A 19,781-nucleotide genomic window follows, 5' to 3' on the forward strand; every position below is an offset into this window, starting at 1 on the left:
TGTACTGACATTTAAGTTGTTTTACATGGTCCAGCAGGTCCAAGCTGAGCAGTTGTTCATCATTGTGACGGTGAATCAGTGAACTGAGACTTTGGAACCAATGCATGTAAATGTTAATATTGTTTTATATGAAAAATGAAGTACAATTTACAGTATACAAAGTTTAAACATTTTTGCATGAAGTTAACCATCATATTTGGTTACCAGCCTAGATATTATACATCTGTGGGATCAGCTCTAACTTAACAGACAGAAATGACTTTCTCTCTAGTTTACAAGGTGTAACTGCAGTGTCCTCTTCCAGCTTGATAAAGTGCATCCAGTAGTTTCTGATTGCTGACAGATGTCCAGTCACAGAATGCTAGCTCTGGTATTAAGGAGAAAATCCACCCTAAATAGTTTAACACTGTTTTGATGGTACTTATTTCCTGTGGATAACTGGCCAAACATAGACAATATCACATCAAGATATTTCATTGGAACATTAATAATAAACACCAGATCCAGAACATTCTGAAATCAAACATCATCGAAAAGGCATAGATATCATTTTTCCACTGGCAGTAGCCTCAACACACCAAAATACAACACAGGCACAAAGCATGTTATGATTTCAGTGAGGGACACAACCTTTTTCTCAACTGGAAAGAGGTGACAGTGGAATTTTCCTTTAAAATAAGCTAAAAAAATTAGAACAGCATGGAACCGCTGCACAAGAATGTCTTTTCCAAACCTTTTATGAACTCAGCTTGTGAAGCTGTAGCCCAGTGAAGCCCATAGTCCACAGTGCAAAGTGCTTTATACAAAGTGATACAAACAAAATTACTTTCCAGTGGTCGAGCTCATCACTCTTCGGAGGCCGGTTTCGCCTGTTGTGTCTTTGACTTCTGTAAAGAGACGAGAAAGAGACGAGAAAGAGACAAATCAGCCTACAGATATGGTACTCTTAATCATCCTTATGTCCCGCTCTTTGGATCACTACTTCCTTTGAAGAATTTAGCCTTAAGCACACTTACTGTATAGCATACACTGAACAGAGGTTCCTTCTACCAGAGACCTTCATTATTGGAATTACACTGCTCTGTGTGCTGGTGTCTTGTCTGGAATACTTTACCCTGAGGTTATTCATGAAAGCATCAAAGATGCGGGCCATCTTGGGTGTCTGTGGTTTGTGTCGAAACAGAGCCAGGCCTTTTTTCCTCTCCTCATCCGTCTTAGCACCTCCAGGACCCTTGGCTTTCACTAGTTTCCTTTACAATCACACACATATACACACACCTCAGCAAACTGCATTTTGGGATTACTCTTACGCACATGCAGACTCTAAAAACTACAAGCTGTATCAAGCCCTTTAAGGTTTAAACTAGGATTTGAACTATATGGGTATTTGGAGGCCAATACTGACGTTGTTGTGGGATTGAAGCAGCAGAGGGTTTGAAGTGCCAAAAGTCAATATGTCCAAATTGAAAATCCCCCTCCAGCTATGAATTAAACACCCCAAAAATCAACTCTGTTCATAAATAATACATATTTAAGTTTTTTTTCCTTGAATAAAAAAAAAAAAAACATGCCTTCATTCCTTACAATGGCTTAGATATAGCTTTACACCTTGCACTTGTTAAATATTTGAGGATCTATCAATGTGCAAATAGCTCCCACCCACTTTATTTATTTATTTTTCTTCCAACAAATAAAATACTCAAGTGACCAACGTTGCTAGTGCTAATGAAGTACAAAGCAACACCCTGTCAGCTGACGGGATTGGCTGTGGGATTTAAGTCTTGCTGGCCTGGCGTACATCTGAATTTCAGATTTTAGGGGCGTGCACACACACACACACACCTCCAGCTTTAGCAGAGGATTATGAAAACACTTCTTGTGACAAATTTTGCACAGATACAAGTCAGTGTAGTCAAGGTCAGATGTTAAATGGAACATTAACATAAGAAACACATTTTTGAGTGGAGGGGGACTTTAATTCATTTCATGCCAAAAACTCCCCACAAATAAAAATTCAAGAATTTTGCATTCTTGTCAGGGCAAAAATAACTGAAACAGCATTGAGACCATCATGAAACACTGCAACATCATTAAAATGTGATAAATGTGTTAAAAAAAAAACCTTTGTGGAATCTAATCAAAATGTTGCATTATAATCAAATCAGGTTAAGGGATTCCCATGAACAGCCAGTGTGGCATTAATCAGTAAAGCATTAAATATGTACTCAAACTGCATCAAAGCCAAGTGGATCTAACCACCTCCATTCATCAGCATATCAACATACCAGTCAGCAGCAGGTCAAACAGTTGCTAATGACTCACCTGCCCTTCCTGGCCAGCACCTTCTGAGACTCGGGGTAGTGGACCAGGATGTCAAACAGGTCTTTCTTCTCCAGGACAAAGAGGTTAGCAAAGCCATGCGCTTTGACGTTAGCTGTTCTTCTGTTGCCTCCATCTTTGGCCGACTGTAAGAGACTGAAGGGTGGACAGACAACAGGACTCAACCCAGGTGTCCACTGCATTCATTTTCAACATGGAGTAGAGAAATGTTACAGTTAAAGGTGCAGTATGCAAAATTGAGGGTTAGGGTTAGAGCTCTGGAGGCTGCTAATAAGCATGCCTGCACCAGATTTAGCTACAGCAAACATATACATACAGTGAATGATGAGAATAGACACCATCATGCTATTGGAATGGAAAGCAGGATATTGCATGGACCTGGTTGAAGGTTACACTCAATTTAGAATCCACATTTGGTTTTTTACTTCAAAATGCTTTGCAATTTGAGTTCATCATGAGGTGAGGAGATACATGGATAATTGTGCTGTATACTGTAGTTTTATAATATTTTACTCTGTTCAAGGTGTCGTTTTGGTTCACCCCTTACACTGTTAGTCACAGACAGATGAGCAGATCTAAAGGGAAATATATATATATATATATATATATATATATATATATATTTTGACCTACCTGATTTCTCCAAACACACTGCCAGCTTTCAATGTGACAAACACAATGCTGTTGTCAGGTCCTCCCACCACCTGCACTGCTCCACTTTTGATGACGTACATCTCTTTTCCAATATCACCCTGCAAAAGATGGAACAGAATCTGAAAGGTCACATTCAGGTACTGAAATACTCAGATCATAAAGGAGTTTGAACTGACACGACTGGTTTGGATGAGGAAATGGAGGCTGCACCCACCGAAATCTGGTTTGCCTCTCTTTCAGGTGATGGAAAAGAGCTTAACCACATTCCTAGACTAACAACAGTCATTAAAAACTAAGATTTTTGGAAGATGTTTTATGATGAGCACCAAGCGGAGGTCTTAGTTAAACCTTTTCAATTCTGCTTTGTTTGCTTTGACTTGTGTATCTCACAGGTGGCAGGGAGCCCTATTCCTTTCTCTCCCACACAGTGTGCACTGATCAGGGTTCTGACAGTAAACACGGATCCAGACACACACCCACACAGCCAATAGTAGACCCAAACTTACTTTCTTCACTACAAAGTCTCCAGGCAGGTAGATGATAGACTTGAGCCTCAGCAACATGTCTACCAACATCTGCTGGTCGCAGCCCTGGAGGAGACAGCATCAAGTTCACAGGCTGACACTTTTATTTACATGCATGTGGCTGACTTAAGCTGTCTGTTAGGTTTTCCAAATTCAGTTCTCTGGTTTTTCAACTATGAAGATGTGGGTGACAGGACCGGGTTCTGAGTATTTTTTGGCATCCCAGGAGAGAATTTTTTATTTTCATCAACTTGCATTTCATTTCAGCCAGATGGACGAGTGCACCAGAGCTCTGAGAAGTGATTATGTCTCTATTCCCTTCCTTATTTTCACCCACTCAAGTTTCACAAACTTGGGGACACTGTTAAGATTAAATTATATAGGGCCCCCCAGGCCCTATATAATTTTTCATAGTGATCACAGAGTTACCTGAAACAGTGCAATCTTCTGGAAGGTTGCCAGGTTGATGTCCACAGCAATGGCAGTTCTCATCACCGCCGGCATCTTATCCAGCAGCTCTGACTCATCTGGACAGGATGGTGTGTTCAGGTTTTTAACGGTTCAACGATTGAAAATTAAAGTTCTACCTGCTCCCAAACTGTTAGAAATATCCTGATCAACTAGTCAGCTCTATCTGCAGCGTCAAGCCAGTCAGGCCACCCTGCTTTAGACAGAGCCCTAACTTTGGACAGACAGCAGGTTAAGATGATTGACTAGTCTTGTCCAGTGGCTCCTGAACTTTAAGAAATATGAACGTAAGAATAATAATCATGACAGAATGGTCAGTTTAAACATCATTAGGGAAACTGAGAGAAAGACAAAACATAAAAAAACTATGTTGGGCACATTAATGTGACACATGCCATTTATGTATTAAAGGTGACTCATAATACCCAGGAAAATGCCAACCCATTAAAAAAAAAAAACAAGTCTTGGTTTCAGTGGAAAAAGTCCCATAATCATCATTTTAGCTATCCTGGGTTTTAATGTCCCATCAGTTTGGGGAGGGAAATGGTCAAGTTTAAATATATTGTACATCAGCACAAAATATCATCTTTTGGCAGCTTCAAAGCAACAATATCACTGTTGGCTGTAACTGTTCAGCTCCTGTAAACTGCAACCACCTCACTGACTTCTGTGCTGTGAAACTTACCCAGCATGCCTTGAGAGGCCCAGGTGTAGTTGTACCAGGTGCGGACTCTGTTCTGAACCACTCTGGGGATGGAGTAGGTGTTCATGTAGGACACACAGTCGTCCATCGAGGCCCGGAAGTATGTCTGGCCTGCTGTCGCGGCTCCGATCACATCTCTCATCTCAGAGGAAAAGAAAGAAAGAACTGTCATTTTGTACATCCTATTCATAGGATGTACAAAATGACTAGAAACAGTTTAAACTGCAAAAGCACCTGTGTTATCAGATGACATAATAACAATAACTTAAAACTCTTAAATAAAACAACTATTAACTAATATTGGCACAAAAATTCAGCAAACATACATTTTGCAATGGCTCTTTAAAGCAAATTTGATCTTTATTAGAGTGTTGGATTGTATAGTTCCCTGGGTGTGATTTGAGCCCAAATGGTGGTGAAATAGCCTCTGTGCTCCCCTGGGCTGCTAATCCACAATCCTAAATCTTCAGCCCTACATACAACATCCATAGTGCAGCAAATCAGGTCCCAAAATAACATCTTTACCACATAAACCAATCAAAGCAGATTATGCTTATTTCAAAAAGTCCTGGTAGCTATTTTTTTGAGGTAATTAAATGGCTCTTTTGTTGTTATTTTCCTATTTGAATTGGAAAGTAGATCCAGCAGATAGTGTCTACAGGTAACTTCCACATAGTGACCTTACACCAGGAAGAAACAACCTAATAGCACACCAACAAATAATTGTAAAAGATGAATAAAAGTGTACCAAAACATTTTTTTTTACATTGGCATAATCCACTTTGTTGACATTCATTTCTAAGTGGTGAATAGAGAGACAAAGAGTATTCTGGGGCAGCCCAGGGAAGCACAGAGCAACTACTGAGGATATTTCACCACCAAGGGGACTCATCATGTCCAGGTAACTATACAAACCAGCCATCCTCCAAAATTCAATTTTGCTTTCAAAAATTATGCTGCCAAAACCTCAAGCAGGTTGTTCCATGGAGCCCAGAAGACCAAACTACTGTATATCTAATAAGACAAATTCATGGATAAGTTGTCTCCTCCCCCAACGATCTAGTCCCCTACCTGTCCAATCAAACTGGAGAACACAAAGACGCCAATGAAATAGTTTGCCATCTGAAAGATAATCTCAAAGAGCGTCTCAGGCTCAGGTAGACCACCGATGTTGATCAGACTGCGCACTGCAAAGTAATAACTGCGCAGGTACCTGTGGAGTTACAGGAGCAAAAAGAGAGACACACACTGATGGTACCTGATGATGAAACAGGAAAGTGTCCTATAATGTGCTCAGCCATTGCTCTTTGTTGAGCACTATTTAATCAATAAAAATAGGTAAAAGCTTTATAACTGAGCATTTCAAGTAAAGCTGCAATTTTAATCTCCCATCATCTTTTTCTGATATTGATGCTGTCAGGTGAACTCCAGTTTTGGTGATTTTCATGTTTTCCTTTGAGTTGAAGGATTATACTCATCTATAGGTTGAGAAAAATCTGCAAACTTTAATGTTGTGAGTTTATGAATAATTTTCAAAGCCCTGAGTAAACTAAAGCTCTTCATTCCTGAGAGGTTTACACCGTCTGCTATTAGCTAGTGTGGAAAGCAGCTGGATGTTACTGTATTCTGTATAGAGGAGATGGAGCAAGCCAGTCAGCTGGGAAGCTGATATCATATTAAAATGATCTGATCATTGAAACACACTGATCAAGTGCAAGCACACAAGCACATACGCTGAGCCCTCTCCATCATACACCCATGAGGTGGATGCGATGCCCTGGTGCACTGAGGCCACATAGAACGCACAGCCGTTGAGATGGAGTGCATAGAGCAGGTAGCCTGTGGTACGAGAAACTCTGCAGCAGGGACAAAGACACAGAGAGACATGAGCAGATGAGACTTACACGGTCTTTGTGGGGAAATTGGATTGGAGTGGCAAATAATGAGAAAACACAGCAGTGGAAACAAGAATATTACTAATACAAATATTACAGAGGTGTAATGCATTCACTCAAAACAAATTCTGGCTGTTTTTTCTGATTGAATGAGAGAACTACCCCTGAGTTCTGAGAAGTGTTTTCATGGAATAAAATGTTCTGTTTTTCCTGAATGAACGAGATCACTATCTCAGAATTCTGACATAATCTCACAAATTAATAAAAATTTTTTAAGTGAATGACTATAGAATGTAGAATATAGCTGTAGAGTCAAACACTAATGCTGCAGCAATTCCAGATCTACGCTAGGCTTACCTCCCTTTTCATGACTTTACATCAGCAGTCCCTTAGTCTGCTGATGCTCCAAACAGCAACAGTTGTTTTATGCATTTTTTTTTTTTTTTACAGTTGTGAAGCATCAGGCAATTTAACCTATTTTAACCTCCACTCTGACATTTTTTTTTTTTTTTTTACAGTGTTTTTCACCCATGTGTTTGCTCTGTGTTCTGTTGACTTTCCTCATCAGCAGTGTGTTTTATTAACTTGCCCAAAAATACAATACACATTCTGGATTTTTTTTTTTTTCAACTGTGATCAGAGCGAACACGGCCACAACAGGATAAAAAAAAAAAAAAAAAAAAATACTAGGCTAATAGGCTCAGTAGTCTGGAGAGAGAGCAGTGGTGGTCGAGGGAACTAGACGGTGAATAACTCGAGAGCAGAAGTTGCGATAACAAATGTTTTCAAAAGGTTATGAATAACTGCAACCATGAGAGGTTGAATGTGCACAAAAATATTAGGTTGATTGGCCCAGTAGTTTCCAAGATTAGCTGCAGACAGATACACACACAACCAAGCGCATGATCCCCTCCAGGCTACCAGCTGGCAGAGATACATTTGTGTATCTTATATCAAATGAAAATATGTTTTAGTATGAACATGTGAATTTGCACGTGTGAAACATTCACATCAATAGGTCTACAGATGGCCATATCGATGTGCCAAAAATGTTTGTGTGTAGACGTGCACTGTGAGAGTGATTATACAAAGACAATTAACATGAATGTATATGGACGACTTCATTAATTTTCCATTAATTCTGTAATAATTCAGTCAGAGAGAATTCACCTCCAGATGTAGGCCCTGGTCAGCATGCTCTCCAGTCGATCACTGAAGTCAAAGAAGGACTCAACCTAGAAAACCCAAGGAAGCATATGGCCATTGGGGATTTGAACAGGAAATGTGTGAAGTTATGTCAAACATTTTCGTTTTGGTCTCTGTTTCTCACAAAGCCAGTTTTGTCTTACTGAAAGAGAGAGAGAGTTCTTTGCCTACCCTCAAAATGCGGTTTAGTCGGTAAATGGAGGAGAAACCAAAGTGCAGTCCTAGAAGATCGAGTGGGAGGATGCTGATGATATCAGCCTGCACAGAGAAGATTGGAAAGAAATGTGCTGTTTTTTTTCTCCACTGTTTAATGTCCAGGATTGTTTAAACCTCTGCAGAGCATCACTTGGGTCGAGTTTGTCAAATCAAGACTGTGTCAAGTAAGTTGTTCCTAATAGTAATAATGATAAAGATAATCATCATCATCATCATCATAAATCATGGTATTGTACTAGCCTGGATCCAGCCCTCATGAATAGCCACGCCCACTTTTGTGAATCATATGGCAATTCCTGAGGTCTAAAAGTTGCTGTTTTTCTTTTGATGCCTGATGACACAGTCAATTAACCTTCTATGATTGGTTTAATGCTGACCAATAGTCTTGGCTCATAGGAGGGCCAAGCACTGACTTTTAACTTTTAAACCCACAAGTGTCTTAACATTCATTTTTTTTATGACATATGAAGACATTTGTGGTTATAAAATTTCCTTTACTTCTCTATTGCAAATACCATTTGGCCCAAGTCCTGGTTCTTAAAGCTTGAGCAGATCCGCTGAGCACAGCATATGGTATTAGAGGGTCACACATGGTGGGAGTACCTCTGAGGTTACAGGTTACAGGACGAGGCCACTGATTCCATTCCCATACATCAAAAGATATATTTACTTTAAGGATGTATAATTGCACCCTCACCTTAAATTGATGCGATTCCTGATAATGTATCTTACTCAAAGCCCGGTCTTTCTGCAAAGCAAAGAAGACTGTTGTTCATACAGGAATGGTGGAATTCCTTATATAAACACACCACACAAGTGGAAAACACAGAAAACAGTAACAGATACAGATTAGATGTGTACTGTTGACAGATTGTCTCTAGTGCTTGGTGACTCACAAGGTCTCTTGACTTACAATGATGTCTCCTGCTTTGACAAACTGAAGTCGGGGCTGCCAAACGATAATGTCAATAACGTTCACTATGTCACTGAGAATGTCGAAGAATATCCAGAAAGGGATGACGGCCTCATCATGGTAGGGGAAGGCCATCCGTGCGGGGATAAACCAAACGTTGTAGTTGTATGCCAGAGCTACAACGGTCAACCACATAATGTACCGACGATCTGGAGAGAGAGGATATAGACACGTGAGCAGGAGCGAGCATCTTCGAGGGGGCACACACACACAGAAAACCAACTTTGGGGTAGAAAACCCCTGCTTTGTGTGCATGTAAGTTCAATGGCGTGGCGCAAACAGGGGTGAAAGAACATGTTAACAGCTGAGATGTTATTTCGACTCAGGAGAAAATGGTGAGGTCATTTCCACCTGGGAGGAACAAACTCGCTCTTTAAATGAACGACCTTAATCTAGCAGTTAGCCCGAGCCACACTAGATGGTGCTGTTGAGTAGCTTTTGGCTTCTCAAGGACGCTAGCTAAGTAGTAACAGAAATGTAAAATAATCATAAAAAACTGACTTCAACAATATCATCGACTGTCGTTATACACCGTAGAAATTTAATGGTGTAACTTAGCTGTCTTATTATTTTTGGGAGGGTGTGACAACCCATGAGATTTGAAATCACAGCTGTACGACTGAAAAAGACAAAAAAAAAAACAAAAAAAAAAAAAAAGAAAGTCACCCGTTAGACTTCCTAAGTCTTGATGTATTGGTCCCTGTAGGGCAAAAACACTTCAAATCGGGGTCTGCAGCTTATTAAAAGTCAGTTTTGGGGGTCAAAAAGATGAAAAGTGTGAAAATCCCTGCTTTATAGTACAAAACAACAGGAGACCCACAGCACCCTCTTTCTGCCCAGGAGCCACAGCGTTTGTGGGAAGTGCTGACAGAGCCACTGCTTTGAGACAGAGGCCGTCTCAGCTGTGCTCTCATCTGTTTGTCGTAATTGTACCATGATATTAATTAATCCGAAAATGATATGTTGATGTTCGCTCACCCGTGAAGGGATCTATGGTGTTCCCCAGATACGTGTCCATCTTGTCCTCGATTGGACGGGTGAGGACACTGAAACAGGAGCAGCTGAAGGACGGGCACAACTTTGCTGCCTTCCTGGCCTCCTCTGCCAGCCTCTCCTCCTCTGCCTTCTTCTCGGCCTCCAGCCTTTTCTCCTCATCCTTCTTCTTCTTCTCCTCAGCCTTCTTTGCCGCCTCCTCGGCTTTCTTCTTGTCTGCCTCCTCTTTTGCTATTCTTTCTGCCTCCTTCTGTCTGATGTAGTCCTCCTTCCTCAGAATGGGTGCTGATGAGCAAAGGAGAGGATTTTTTTCCGGCTATTTTTCTGGTCCATAGTGGGACTAGCTAAGCCTGTGGGTGAACTTGGCATCTCTATTCATACTAGTTTGTAGGGGAGAGTGGGGTAAGTAGTGCCAATTTTTACTTAAAGTGCCTTTAAAGCGAGGGGATTACAGTAATGCCTCCAACTAAAATATGCACATATAGTTTAAGATGTTGTGCATCCCTGGGAACAATCACTTTGGATCTTATAAAAACTGTTTGAGAAATATAGCTTTTGAAAAAAAAGTGCTTTTGTGGCACAACTTGCCCCCGGTGCGGGGTAAATTGTGCCATTAGAGAGAATACACTGGGGTAAATTGTGCCATTGATAATTGAAGTAAAGCAGATCATTTTCATCTCACAAATGATAATGCTATATAAAAGCAAAACAAATTCAATACAAAATTATTTATTTAACATTTATTTCTTATTTTAACAAGATCACAGGCCACTTTTCTATAACGAGGCCTAGCACCACATGAACACATACCCAGAACAAAATAAAAATTCCAAAATGAGCACCTGCAAATCATCTTCATCTGAATCTGAATAGTTTTAGTGATCAAAGGTAAGAAGACAATGTACAATAACAATAAAATACAATAAAGTAATATATAGTATATAATCACAAGTTGTTCCACTGGCACAATTTACCCCAGGCCCTTTGGCACAAATTACCCCAAGCCCACCATTTTGAAAAATGGTGGGCTGTTTTGAGCTAACATCATGCTAACTGTATAGACTCATGGTGTAGCTTACTAAAGTACTAAAACCTGTGTGAACTGTTTTCAAAGTTTTCTAGAATTGTTGAAACACAGCAATCAAAAAACCTTGATCATGGAAATTTTACTTTGGAGGGCAAAAAAAGTTTTTTGAACTTAAATGTGCTTACCTCTCAAGCCATGTGTCTCCCTTCTTTGCAGGATGAGTGAAATGGATGCCTCTTCAAAAATATGTGGTCACATGACCAACTTCTTCTATGGTTTTCTAGATAACAGGGGTGGCACTACTTGCCCCTTGGCACAAATTACCCCACTCTCCCCTATGTATGTACTTACTGACAGGGGGGGTGATTTCTGGTGAAGTGGCATACAGGTCAATGACTTTCTCTTTGAACAGCTCTGTTCGCTCTTTTAACTTCTTGGTGACTTCTCGCAGTGTGTCGTCTATGTCACGAAAGTAGACCACAGGTGGTGGAGATGGAGGTGGAGCTTCCGTGCTGGGTGGGGGTCAGAGAGAAAGACAGGAAAAGTTGGAATAACATGAGGATTCCAAAAGAAGAAGATATATACGCTCATGGGAAGAAGGAGGTGTAGGGGCATGTCTTGTGGGTAATCTTTGGTAGAATCCTTGTCCTAAATAGATTTTGTAGAGAGGATGAAGGAAAGCAACCTAAACCCTGACATACAATGGTCTTTTTAACTATAAATGAAAGAAACAGCACCTGCGAGCAGGACTTGACCAATATGGGTTTGTGAGTCTGGATTTGAGTATGAAAGTACAGCTTCAGACTTATGTGCAATTATGAGAGTCTCTCGCAGGGAGGTCAGAGGTCAGCTACAGAACAGCACCACTGCAGCTTGCAGGGATTCAGCGTCTTGCTCAAGGACACTTGAGTAGGACAGATGCTCCCTGTCACAGGTGCTGGAACTTGGCTAAAGGACAGTATTCATACCATCGTAGTCACCAAAATGGGAACGAGACACCTTGCACAGAGAGAGTTTACTTATTCTGTGCACTTTTCCCATCTTTTTCCTGATTAAAACAAAAATGAGTGAGCACCTGTTTGTGGTTAATTACATGAATTAAAAATCTTTGCAATTTCCTTCCATGCCTCCTTTTTGTTCTTGTCCTTCGAGCTTGTGCTGGAAACATCACAGAGAGGCAGACACTTCTCTACCTCCAAGATTAGCCTCTGTCTGTGTATTTCAACTCCATGAGCCGTTTGCAGCCAAAAGCTGAACTGTGGAGGCTTTGGAGAGCTTGATCAAAACTCCTGGCAGCTATTTCTTCCTCTGTGCCACATTCTGTTAGGAACAGGTGCAACAGTTCTGCCATGAGGCTCAGGCTAATTCAGCCCATAGGTTAATGACAATACTTACTGTCTACAATACTGTCTATCTGGGTGAAAAATGACAAAATGTAAAGAAATTAACTCTTTGTTATACCTTTAACTATGAGAAAACTACCTAGCAGATGCCCACACACAAACACAAACCTGTCTCTGAAAAAAAACTGTTCCCTTTCAACTAAATTGTTTTCTTTATTCTATTTAGGGGGAAAGCTATTTTTTGTGGATTATATTTGTTTCTGATGGATCACAAATATGTCATGTCGGGTGGCATTTTAGGCAGTTTCATTCATTTTAGCCACCAAAATTACTTGGTTACGGTTAAGGAAAGGTTATGTTTAGGCATAAAAACAAACACTTGGTTGAGGGTTGAGGTTAGAGAAAGGTTTGGTTTAGCCACAAAAAAAAAACAAACAAAAAAAAAAAACACTTAGTTAAGGATAGGGTTAGAGACTTAGTGCCTCTGATCATGATCCCTGCAGCTCTTTTTCAAAACAAAGCCTCCCCTACTCCTTGTCCATGTCCAAGTTAATGAGAACTGACTTGCTGCAAGTGCTGGGACTGAGAAGCGACAGGATTCTCAATCAGTGGGACATTGTTTACTGCAGCCGTGGGAGCTCCACTTATGTTAGTATGGCTGCTATTTCAAAAACCTTTTGTGATTAAAAAAGCTGCTGATTATATGCACTTACTGCTTAGGAATATATCAAAAAAAAAAGAGGGAAAAATAGCACTGTTCATTGACAAAACAGGTGTCTCCACTACCTCTTTAAGAGGCATTGAGTTTGAATTAGCAAGGCAATAAACTGGTGGGATTTCTCTTGATGAGAAAAGAGGATTTTGTCATTTTAGTGAAACCACAATGTCCAGGTCATTTCTTTAAGCCAAGACCACTAACTGAGCTATCTTTCACTTGCCAAAAATAAAATAAAAAAAAAAACTCTAAACTTTAAGAGCACATAAAGCATCTACAGAGTACAAAACCGTTCTAAATAACACTGGGAGGCTATCCCTGACCTTGTCAAGTCATAAATACCACTAAGCCCCTAATCTCCTTTCCAGCTACTTAAGGCTCCACAAGCTGTAAGTCATAGTGGGCCGGCGTGCCGTGGGCCCTGCAGCTTCCACACAGTGCACAGTGTCCTGCTGCAGCTGTGTGGCCACCGCCATGGACAGAGTGCACACTGTCTGCTGCACTGTTCGTTTTGACAGCCAAGTTACTTTTAGTCCTAGTCTTTTGACTAAAATGCATTTTAGCTTCAGTCACGTTTTAGTCATTTGAATGCTGTTAGTCTCGATTTTGTGGACAAAAACACTTTTTCTCTTTAAATTCCTCATTAAATTATTTCTGGGTGACTTCTACTTAGACTAATCTACATTCCTTATTATAACTTCTTGTATCTAGATTTTCTTTTATACTCTAATACTGCCCTTTTCCCTTTCCAAACTGAGGTCAAGAGCTGTGTTTTCATTTGTCTATTTCTGTCACTTTCATTTCTTTTATTGTATTTCAGAAGACAGAGAGGTATCTGTGTATTGAAGGACATCACTCTGGTTTTGGAACTGGCTGTAGATAAAATCAGTCACAGCTAAAATATGCTTTATGAGTCATAGCCTCATCTATACCTGAACATTAGCATACAGTAATCCATGTTCAGAATGTTGGGTAGACTAATCATTAAAAGTCAATTGCAGCAACTCCCACATATGGGTTATTTCCAGGTTAACCTCCTGAAGCCGATACAAAGCACTCTGCCGTTACCTGGTGTTCTTGAAATAGACAGAGCTCAACTTCTAGGGTCAAGGTATTCTTAGTCATGTCAAATTTCTTTGCTTAGCCTGTGATCACTTTGTCAAAGAGCTTCACAATGCCAACTCTGTGAAAACAGTAAATGAAGATTAAACAAACCCTTCAACCTTAGACCCTCAACAGATGACGAGGAAAACTTCTCAGAATTAAAATGAGCAACAGTCGGCTAAGAAACCCCATGTGGTGCAGTTCACTGAACTCCAGCTGACTTCATCTCCATGTTACACATCAGGGCAAAGCTCTGCTTCACCAGGGGGGATGGACTGGCAGGAAATTATTCATAAATGGAAGAAAAACAAGACAGCACTGACCCTTACATTCAGATACGAAGGGATCCCCAATGGCCTTGAGGCAGCAAGTGAAGAAAACGTTCAGCCTCCTTCAGGGAAACAGTTGGAAGAGTGAAAGTCTGAAAATCTAAACAGCTTTCCATCAGTGTTCCTCTATAAAGAGTCTAAACCTTCCTTGGGCTTGTGGATGAAAATGACAATAAAATGGCACTCGCTCAATCATAGATCCAAAAAGAGAACATAAGGGCAACAGGGAAGTTAATCTACTAAGATTCAAGCCCAAAGGCAACAGAGCAGATGCATAAAAATCTTACAGAGAAAGACACATGAGTTGCTGCTATGGGACCTGAGAGGTTGTCATCTCTGATATTCCCTGGTCACAGCGGTCCTCCAATGACAAGTCCATTTTTACTATTAATCTGCTTAACACATGGAATGTCACAAGCAACCAGCTGGAACCAGTGAACTTTGTGCAGCAAAATACAACAGACAACAACTTTTGTCCCCGACAGCAATGTTTAACTACTTCCTGTCTCACTCTTGAACTTTCTCCCTGACACCCATTTACACACACACACACACACACACACACACACCCTCCAACACCTTAGACGAGTGGGTCTCAACAGTTGCACAGGATTGAAGTGCCCATATAAGCTAATATTCGATGTTGCGGACTGACTGATGATGAATTGTTGTGCGCCTGTTTGTCTGAAAAATCCTTATTCAGAATGCAAAAAATGGAACTCCAAAACTGTAATGCATTGCAAAAAAGAAAACACAAAAAATGGAAAAAAAAAAAAAAAAAAAAAAACTCTCTCACCAGCTGGTATCCAGGAAATTGCGAGGAGGGAGTCCAACTGCACTCTGTAATTTCAGGTTTTGCTCTAAATTGGCAGTTTTCTCAGGTCATGGAACCTTTTCTTCCTTTCATGACTTGAATCTTCAAACTAAGAGCTGCTATTTTTTTATTTTTTCCTTGACAGGTATCAAACAAATCTCCTCGCTCTGCTCCCTGATTTCTCTCCCCACACCCCAAACATTCCTTCCAATTTGATACTTGTTCTCTGGCCCCACCCATCATAGGAAACCACCAGTAAGCACTGTCATGACCATTTCTGAACACTAGCTATATGCTCACTATGGGCCAGGGTTTAGCATGAAAAATGCATAAGGTAGATCTAACGCTGCAAGGCTTTAACACTTTAAACACATGCTCTCATGCTGGTGGTGACGCCACCTGAACCACGTCCTGGACAAAGGAGCAACACATTGACTCCTCACATTGATTGGCCCACGCCCACTTCCTCTCAGGCCATCCTTTTTGCAGTTTCCCCAGTTAATAAGGTAGAGAGTGAAAGCTGTAGGATCATTCCTGGTGAATTAATAGACTCTGTGGCTGATTTTTTTTTTTTAGACTCCACTGGGTGGGGGGGTTTTGTTCCAAGTAAGTAAGTAAGTGAGCATGTTTTGCAGGTATCTCAGGACCTGGGTAAGTAATCGCTGAGTCATTATTACTGATCAAAAACACTAGCAACCATCACTTTAATCCTCGCTCTGCTGTGGGACACCATTGTACTCTCACAGAAATTACTGCCTTGGCTTTGCTTTTACCATCTAATGAACAGCCCAATCAATCACTCTGTCAAGTACATGATGTATTGTTACCCTTCAGCCCCTTCTGAGTTGGCAGGAGCAGCATCAGCTGCAGCAGGAGCTGGAGCAGGAGCTGGAGCAGGAGCTGGAGCAGGAGCAGGAGCAGGAGCAGGAGCTGGAGCAGGAGCAGGAGCAGGAGCTGGAGCAGGAGCAGGAGCTGGAGCAGGAGCTGGGGCTGGGGCTTCAGCTGGGGCTGGAGCTGGAGCTGTTTCCAAAAGAAGATGGCAGCATCACACCGTTAGTGTTTTTACTGCTTCGATCCTAAACTCTGTAATAGACTCCAAAGAAACACAAAGAACACACTGATATCGGAGGGAGATGGTCCCCAGGTTGAGGTGGGTTAAAGGCACTGCTGAAGGGAACATCTTCAGAAATTCTCCATTTGCATGGTTCATTTCCCTGACTGACGTTTTTGCACAGTCATGTACTCACTGTTGCACACAAACTTACTGTTTGTCCCACATTTAGACTGTTTGCACCTGGTCACCCTGTTTCAAGAGCATGAATGCAAATAAGCCCAAATACAAAAATAGACCTCTCACCTGGTTTCTCTTCCTTCTGAGCTTCTTCCTCTTTCTTTTCCTCTTTTTTCTCTTCTTCCTTTTCTTCCTCTTTCTTTTGCTCCTCTTTGTCAGGCTCCTCCCTCTTTTCTTCATCTTTCTTTTCAGGAGGTTCTTCTTCCTGTAAGTGTACAGTAATGACAACATATGACAACTGTCCACACAACAAGACGAAACCAAATGCTCAGCTGAGACAAAGCAACACCTTTGGGTTACTATCGTTAGCTGCTCACTCCAGCCAGGACTTTTGTCTTCAAAACACTTTCATTCTTTTCTTCCACATAGAGGTAGGACTATGTCTTCAAAACAAGAGGACTATCCCCACTTTGTGTAACTTCTCTACATGGGAATAGTTGGTTAGTTATAATGGTTTCTATTATATGGGATTTGGATTCATATACTGTCTTTTAAAAAATAAATCACTACTCCAGCATAGTTGATGTTGCCAAGACTTGTTGCTTAAATACATTTTTTACACTTTAAGAAAATGCTAGTGCTCTATCATCACTTACCATATGAGTATGCTAACTGTCATCCAGCTGGGTGCACCTGAATGAACAGTCTACTAGGCTCATCATTTCCAGCAGAACCCCACAACAGAACTGAATTAAAGTGGGTCCAGATATGAGAGAACCTATTCTAATTTGGTTTCTGAAACCACTTTGTTGGACTATTGTGACTTCTTGGCCAGAAACTGTGGATGCAGAGAGCGTAGGTCCAATTTGAATGCACAACATCCATACCCAGGCTTTGCACATCAAATCTAAGTGCAGTACCAAGCGCCTCACTTTGGAAAGGCATCCAAGGATTATCCAAGGCTCAGCCTCCATGCTGATACAAAACAATTGCTCTTCTTCACATCAGTGCCAAGCTGCTTCAGAGGCTTTCTCTGATCTGAGTCACCTGTCATGGCTTACCTTGACAATAAAAGACTATATTAAACACATTGTGATATGCATACAGCAAAGACAAAACCTGAATTTTTGTGGATGATGCTTGGTTTGAAGGTGTACTAAGCAATAAAGTGAGGACCCTTTAAAAGAAACTGACAAAAATGTGAAATAAATATGTAATTTTATCAGTGTGTCGTTCCTACAGTGATAACCATAAAATTACATGCTCAATCAGTTGAGTGGGGAGGGTCTTCACTTTAATAAACACCGGGCAGCTTTACACAGTGCACCTTTAAAAGACAGACATTTGAAAAGTGTTGGGCTAATGCTCAGTATTCTGCATTACCAGATTAGCAGGTTTGTCATGGTATAAACAGCCAAGGTGTTGAATGGGTGTAAGTAGTTAGTTTAGTTGTGGCTATTATAAGATGTTCAAAAGGGTATCAGGATTTTTCAATAGCTAAAAGCTGAAAAATGGCAAGAGTATCTAAAATATTAGAAGGCATTTGGAAGTGAGATGGTAGCTGATTCTGCTGACATAAAAAAAACAAGTAGATACAAAGTGTTTTCAGACAACCTGGTCTTAGGGACTCTTACTAGCTCATCTAGTAGAGCACGTACCACATATCAATGCAAAGTCCTTACCACAGCGGCCTGGGTTCCAATACAACCTGGACCCTTGCTGCATGTCATCCCCTATTTTTCTCCTGCCTTTCCTGTCTCTCTCTACTGTCACTATCAAATAAAGCAGAATTGCCAAAATAATCTTTTAAAAAAGAAAGCATCCAGGTCTTACCTTGACTGGTGGAGCTGAGGCAGTGGGTGGTGCAGTAACAGAGGCTTTAGCTTGGGCAGTAGCTGGGGGAGTAGGCGCACCCAGCAAACCTTTCAACTTGCTGAACATGGCAGGGTGCTGTGTTGGCTATAGCAAATAGGTCTGCCCATCCACTTCGTCTTCTATTCCCTTCTACCTCAGCTTTTAGATCCTGAAAGGAACCTTCAGATTGTTTTTGTCCTCTTCTCACAGCCAAAACAGCAGACGGCAACAATTAATTCCCTACTCCCATTAAATCCCTGTGGGCACTCCCTTTTGCTGCGGGTGAGCAGGTCAGCTGCCACTGTCGGGCAAGTCAGCTGTCCTTGAGTGACACAGGCCTTGACTGTAGGTGCAAAAAACTTTAGCATGTGCAAAATCAATGGCATAATCCAAATGATCAAGTAAATTGCCTTGTTAGTTTGGAGCACAGATATCCTGTGTATTGCTTTTATTTTGAACTACCAGTTCCCAGCACAGATTCTCATGTAAAAATATGTATATTCTATGAAAATATAAAAATATAAGTAAGTAACTAATGAAACAGATGAATTAATAAGAATAGAAAAAAAATAAAAGTCAAAGAAAACATGAATAAATAAATAAATAAATTAATTAATTAATTTGAAAATATCTAAATAATAAAAAGGTGAAAAAAAAGATCTCCTCCCTCCAAAATCAAAGTTGCTACTTTGGCAAAAATTTACATATGCAGTATTTGAATACTTTCGACAGAGCTTAAGACCTCGCAAAAGGCATCATTACCTATTACCTATTATTATAAGTGATTTCACATAACAGGATCAGTTAGACCCAGTAGACATGTGTTGGGGGATTCGGTAATGGGGGGTATACTTTCAAAATAATAGCAACTGGAAACTGATTCTGCTCCTCTGGTTTAATCCATTTTTCTCAGAGAGCACTGTGTCTCTTAAAATAAAAAGACTCCTGAATATTTTGAGCTTAACTGTGGTGTTCCTCAGGGTCAGTTTTAGGCCCCTTCTTATTCTCCATATAAATGTTTAGGCGGGAGTTCTAGCTTCTACTGTTCCATTGTGTTGTTGTGGGGCCTGGAAATCCCTTTCAGACTGTAAACAATAATTTGGGGCTCTAAATAAACTCAAACTTTAACTTGAAATACACTTGTACTTGCTTGTTGTAATGAATGAAAACAAATGCTAAACAGCTTTACTTATAAAACTGACATACAGAATTAAACACAAGTTTCAATATGATTCACTATGGATAACATATGAATTACATGGTCATAACTGTATTACAGAGTCAGTGCTGGGACTGTGTTCCATCTGGCTGAAGAAGTCATAAATAGAGTGACCATGTACTTATGTAACCCTCACAGTGTCTGTGTTTGGCCAAGGGGATTACTCAGCACCA

The 19,781-nt window shown here is 40.6% G+C and overlaps 1 protein-coding gene across 1 annotated transcript; it reads right to left on the reverse strand.

Moving 5' to 3' along the window:
- Window positions 1–107: 107 nt before the first annotated feature.
- cngb3.1 (cyclic nucleotide gated channel subunit beta 3, tandem duplicate 1) lies at window positions 108–13,533 on the reverse strand. Its single transcript, XM_030079981.1, has 16 exons — window positions 13,430–13,533; window positions 11,351–11,511; window positions 9,958–10,257; window positions 8,920–9,128; window positions 8,704–8,754; window positions 7,962–8,048; window positions 7,755–7,819; window positions 6,423–6,545; window positions 5,761–5,902; window positions 4,672–4,831; window positions 3,948–4,045; window positions 3,501–3,584; window positions 2,974–3,092; window positions 2,323–2,475; window positions 1,115–1,250; window positions 108–887 (listed from the first exon to the last, which is right to left on the reverse strand). The coding sequence occupies exons 1-16, from the start codon at window positions 13,531–13,533 to the stop codon at window positions 846–848; spliced, it is 2,034 nt and encodes a 677-aa protein (XP_029935841.1). The 3' UTR covers window positions 108–845.
- Between the last annotated feature and the right edge of the window lie 6,248 nt (window positions 13,534–19,781).

This window comes from Myripristis murdjan, chromosome 20 (assembly GCF_902150065.1).
Source record: "Myripristis murdjan chromosome 20, fMyrMur1.1, whole genome shotgun sequence".
Classification (NCBI taxonomy): Eukaryota; Metazoa; Chordata; class Actinopteri; order Holocentriformes; family Holocentridae; genus Myripristis; species Myripristis murdjan.

Bases quoted from the DNA above. Each gene is read 5' to 3' on its own strand.
- cngb3.1 (XM_030079981.1), bottom strand. From the start codon at position 13,533: ATGGCGGTGGCCACACAGCTGCAGCAGGACACTGTGCACTGTGTGGAA. The intron at 10,258-11,350 runs GTAAGTACATAC...TTTGCTCATCAG, and splicing joins AGAAATCACCCCCCCTGTCA to CACCCATTCTGAGGAAGGAG. The intron at 4,046-4,671 runs GTAAGTTTCACA...CATCCTGTCCAG, and splicing joins GGCCTCTCAAGGCATGCTGG to ATGAGTCAGAGCTGCTGGAT.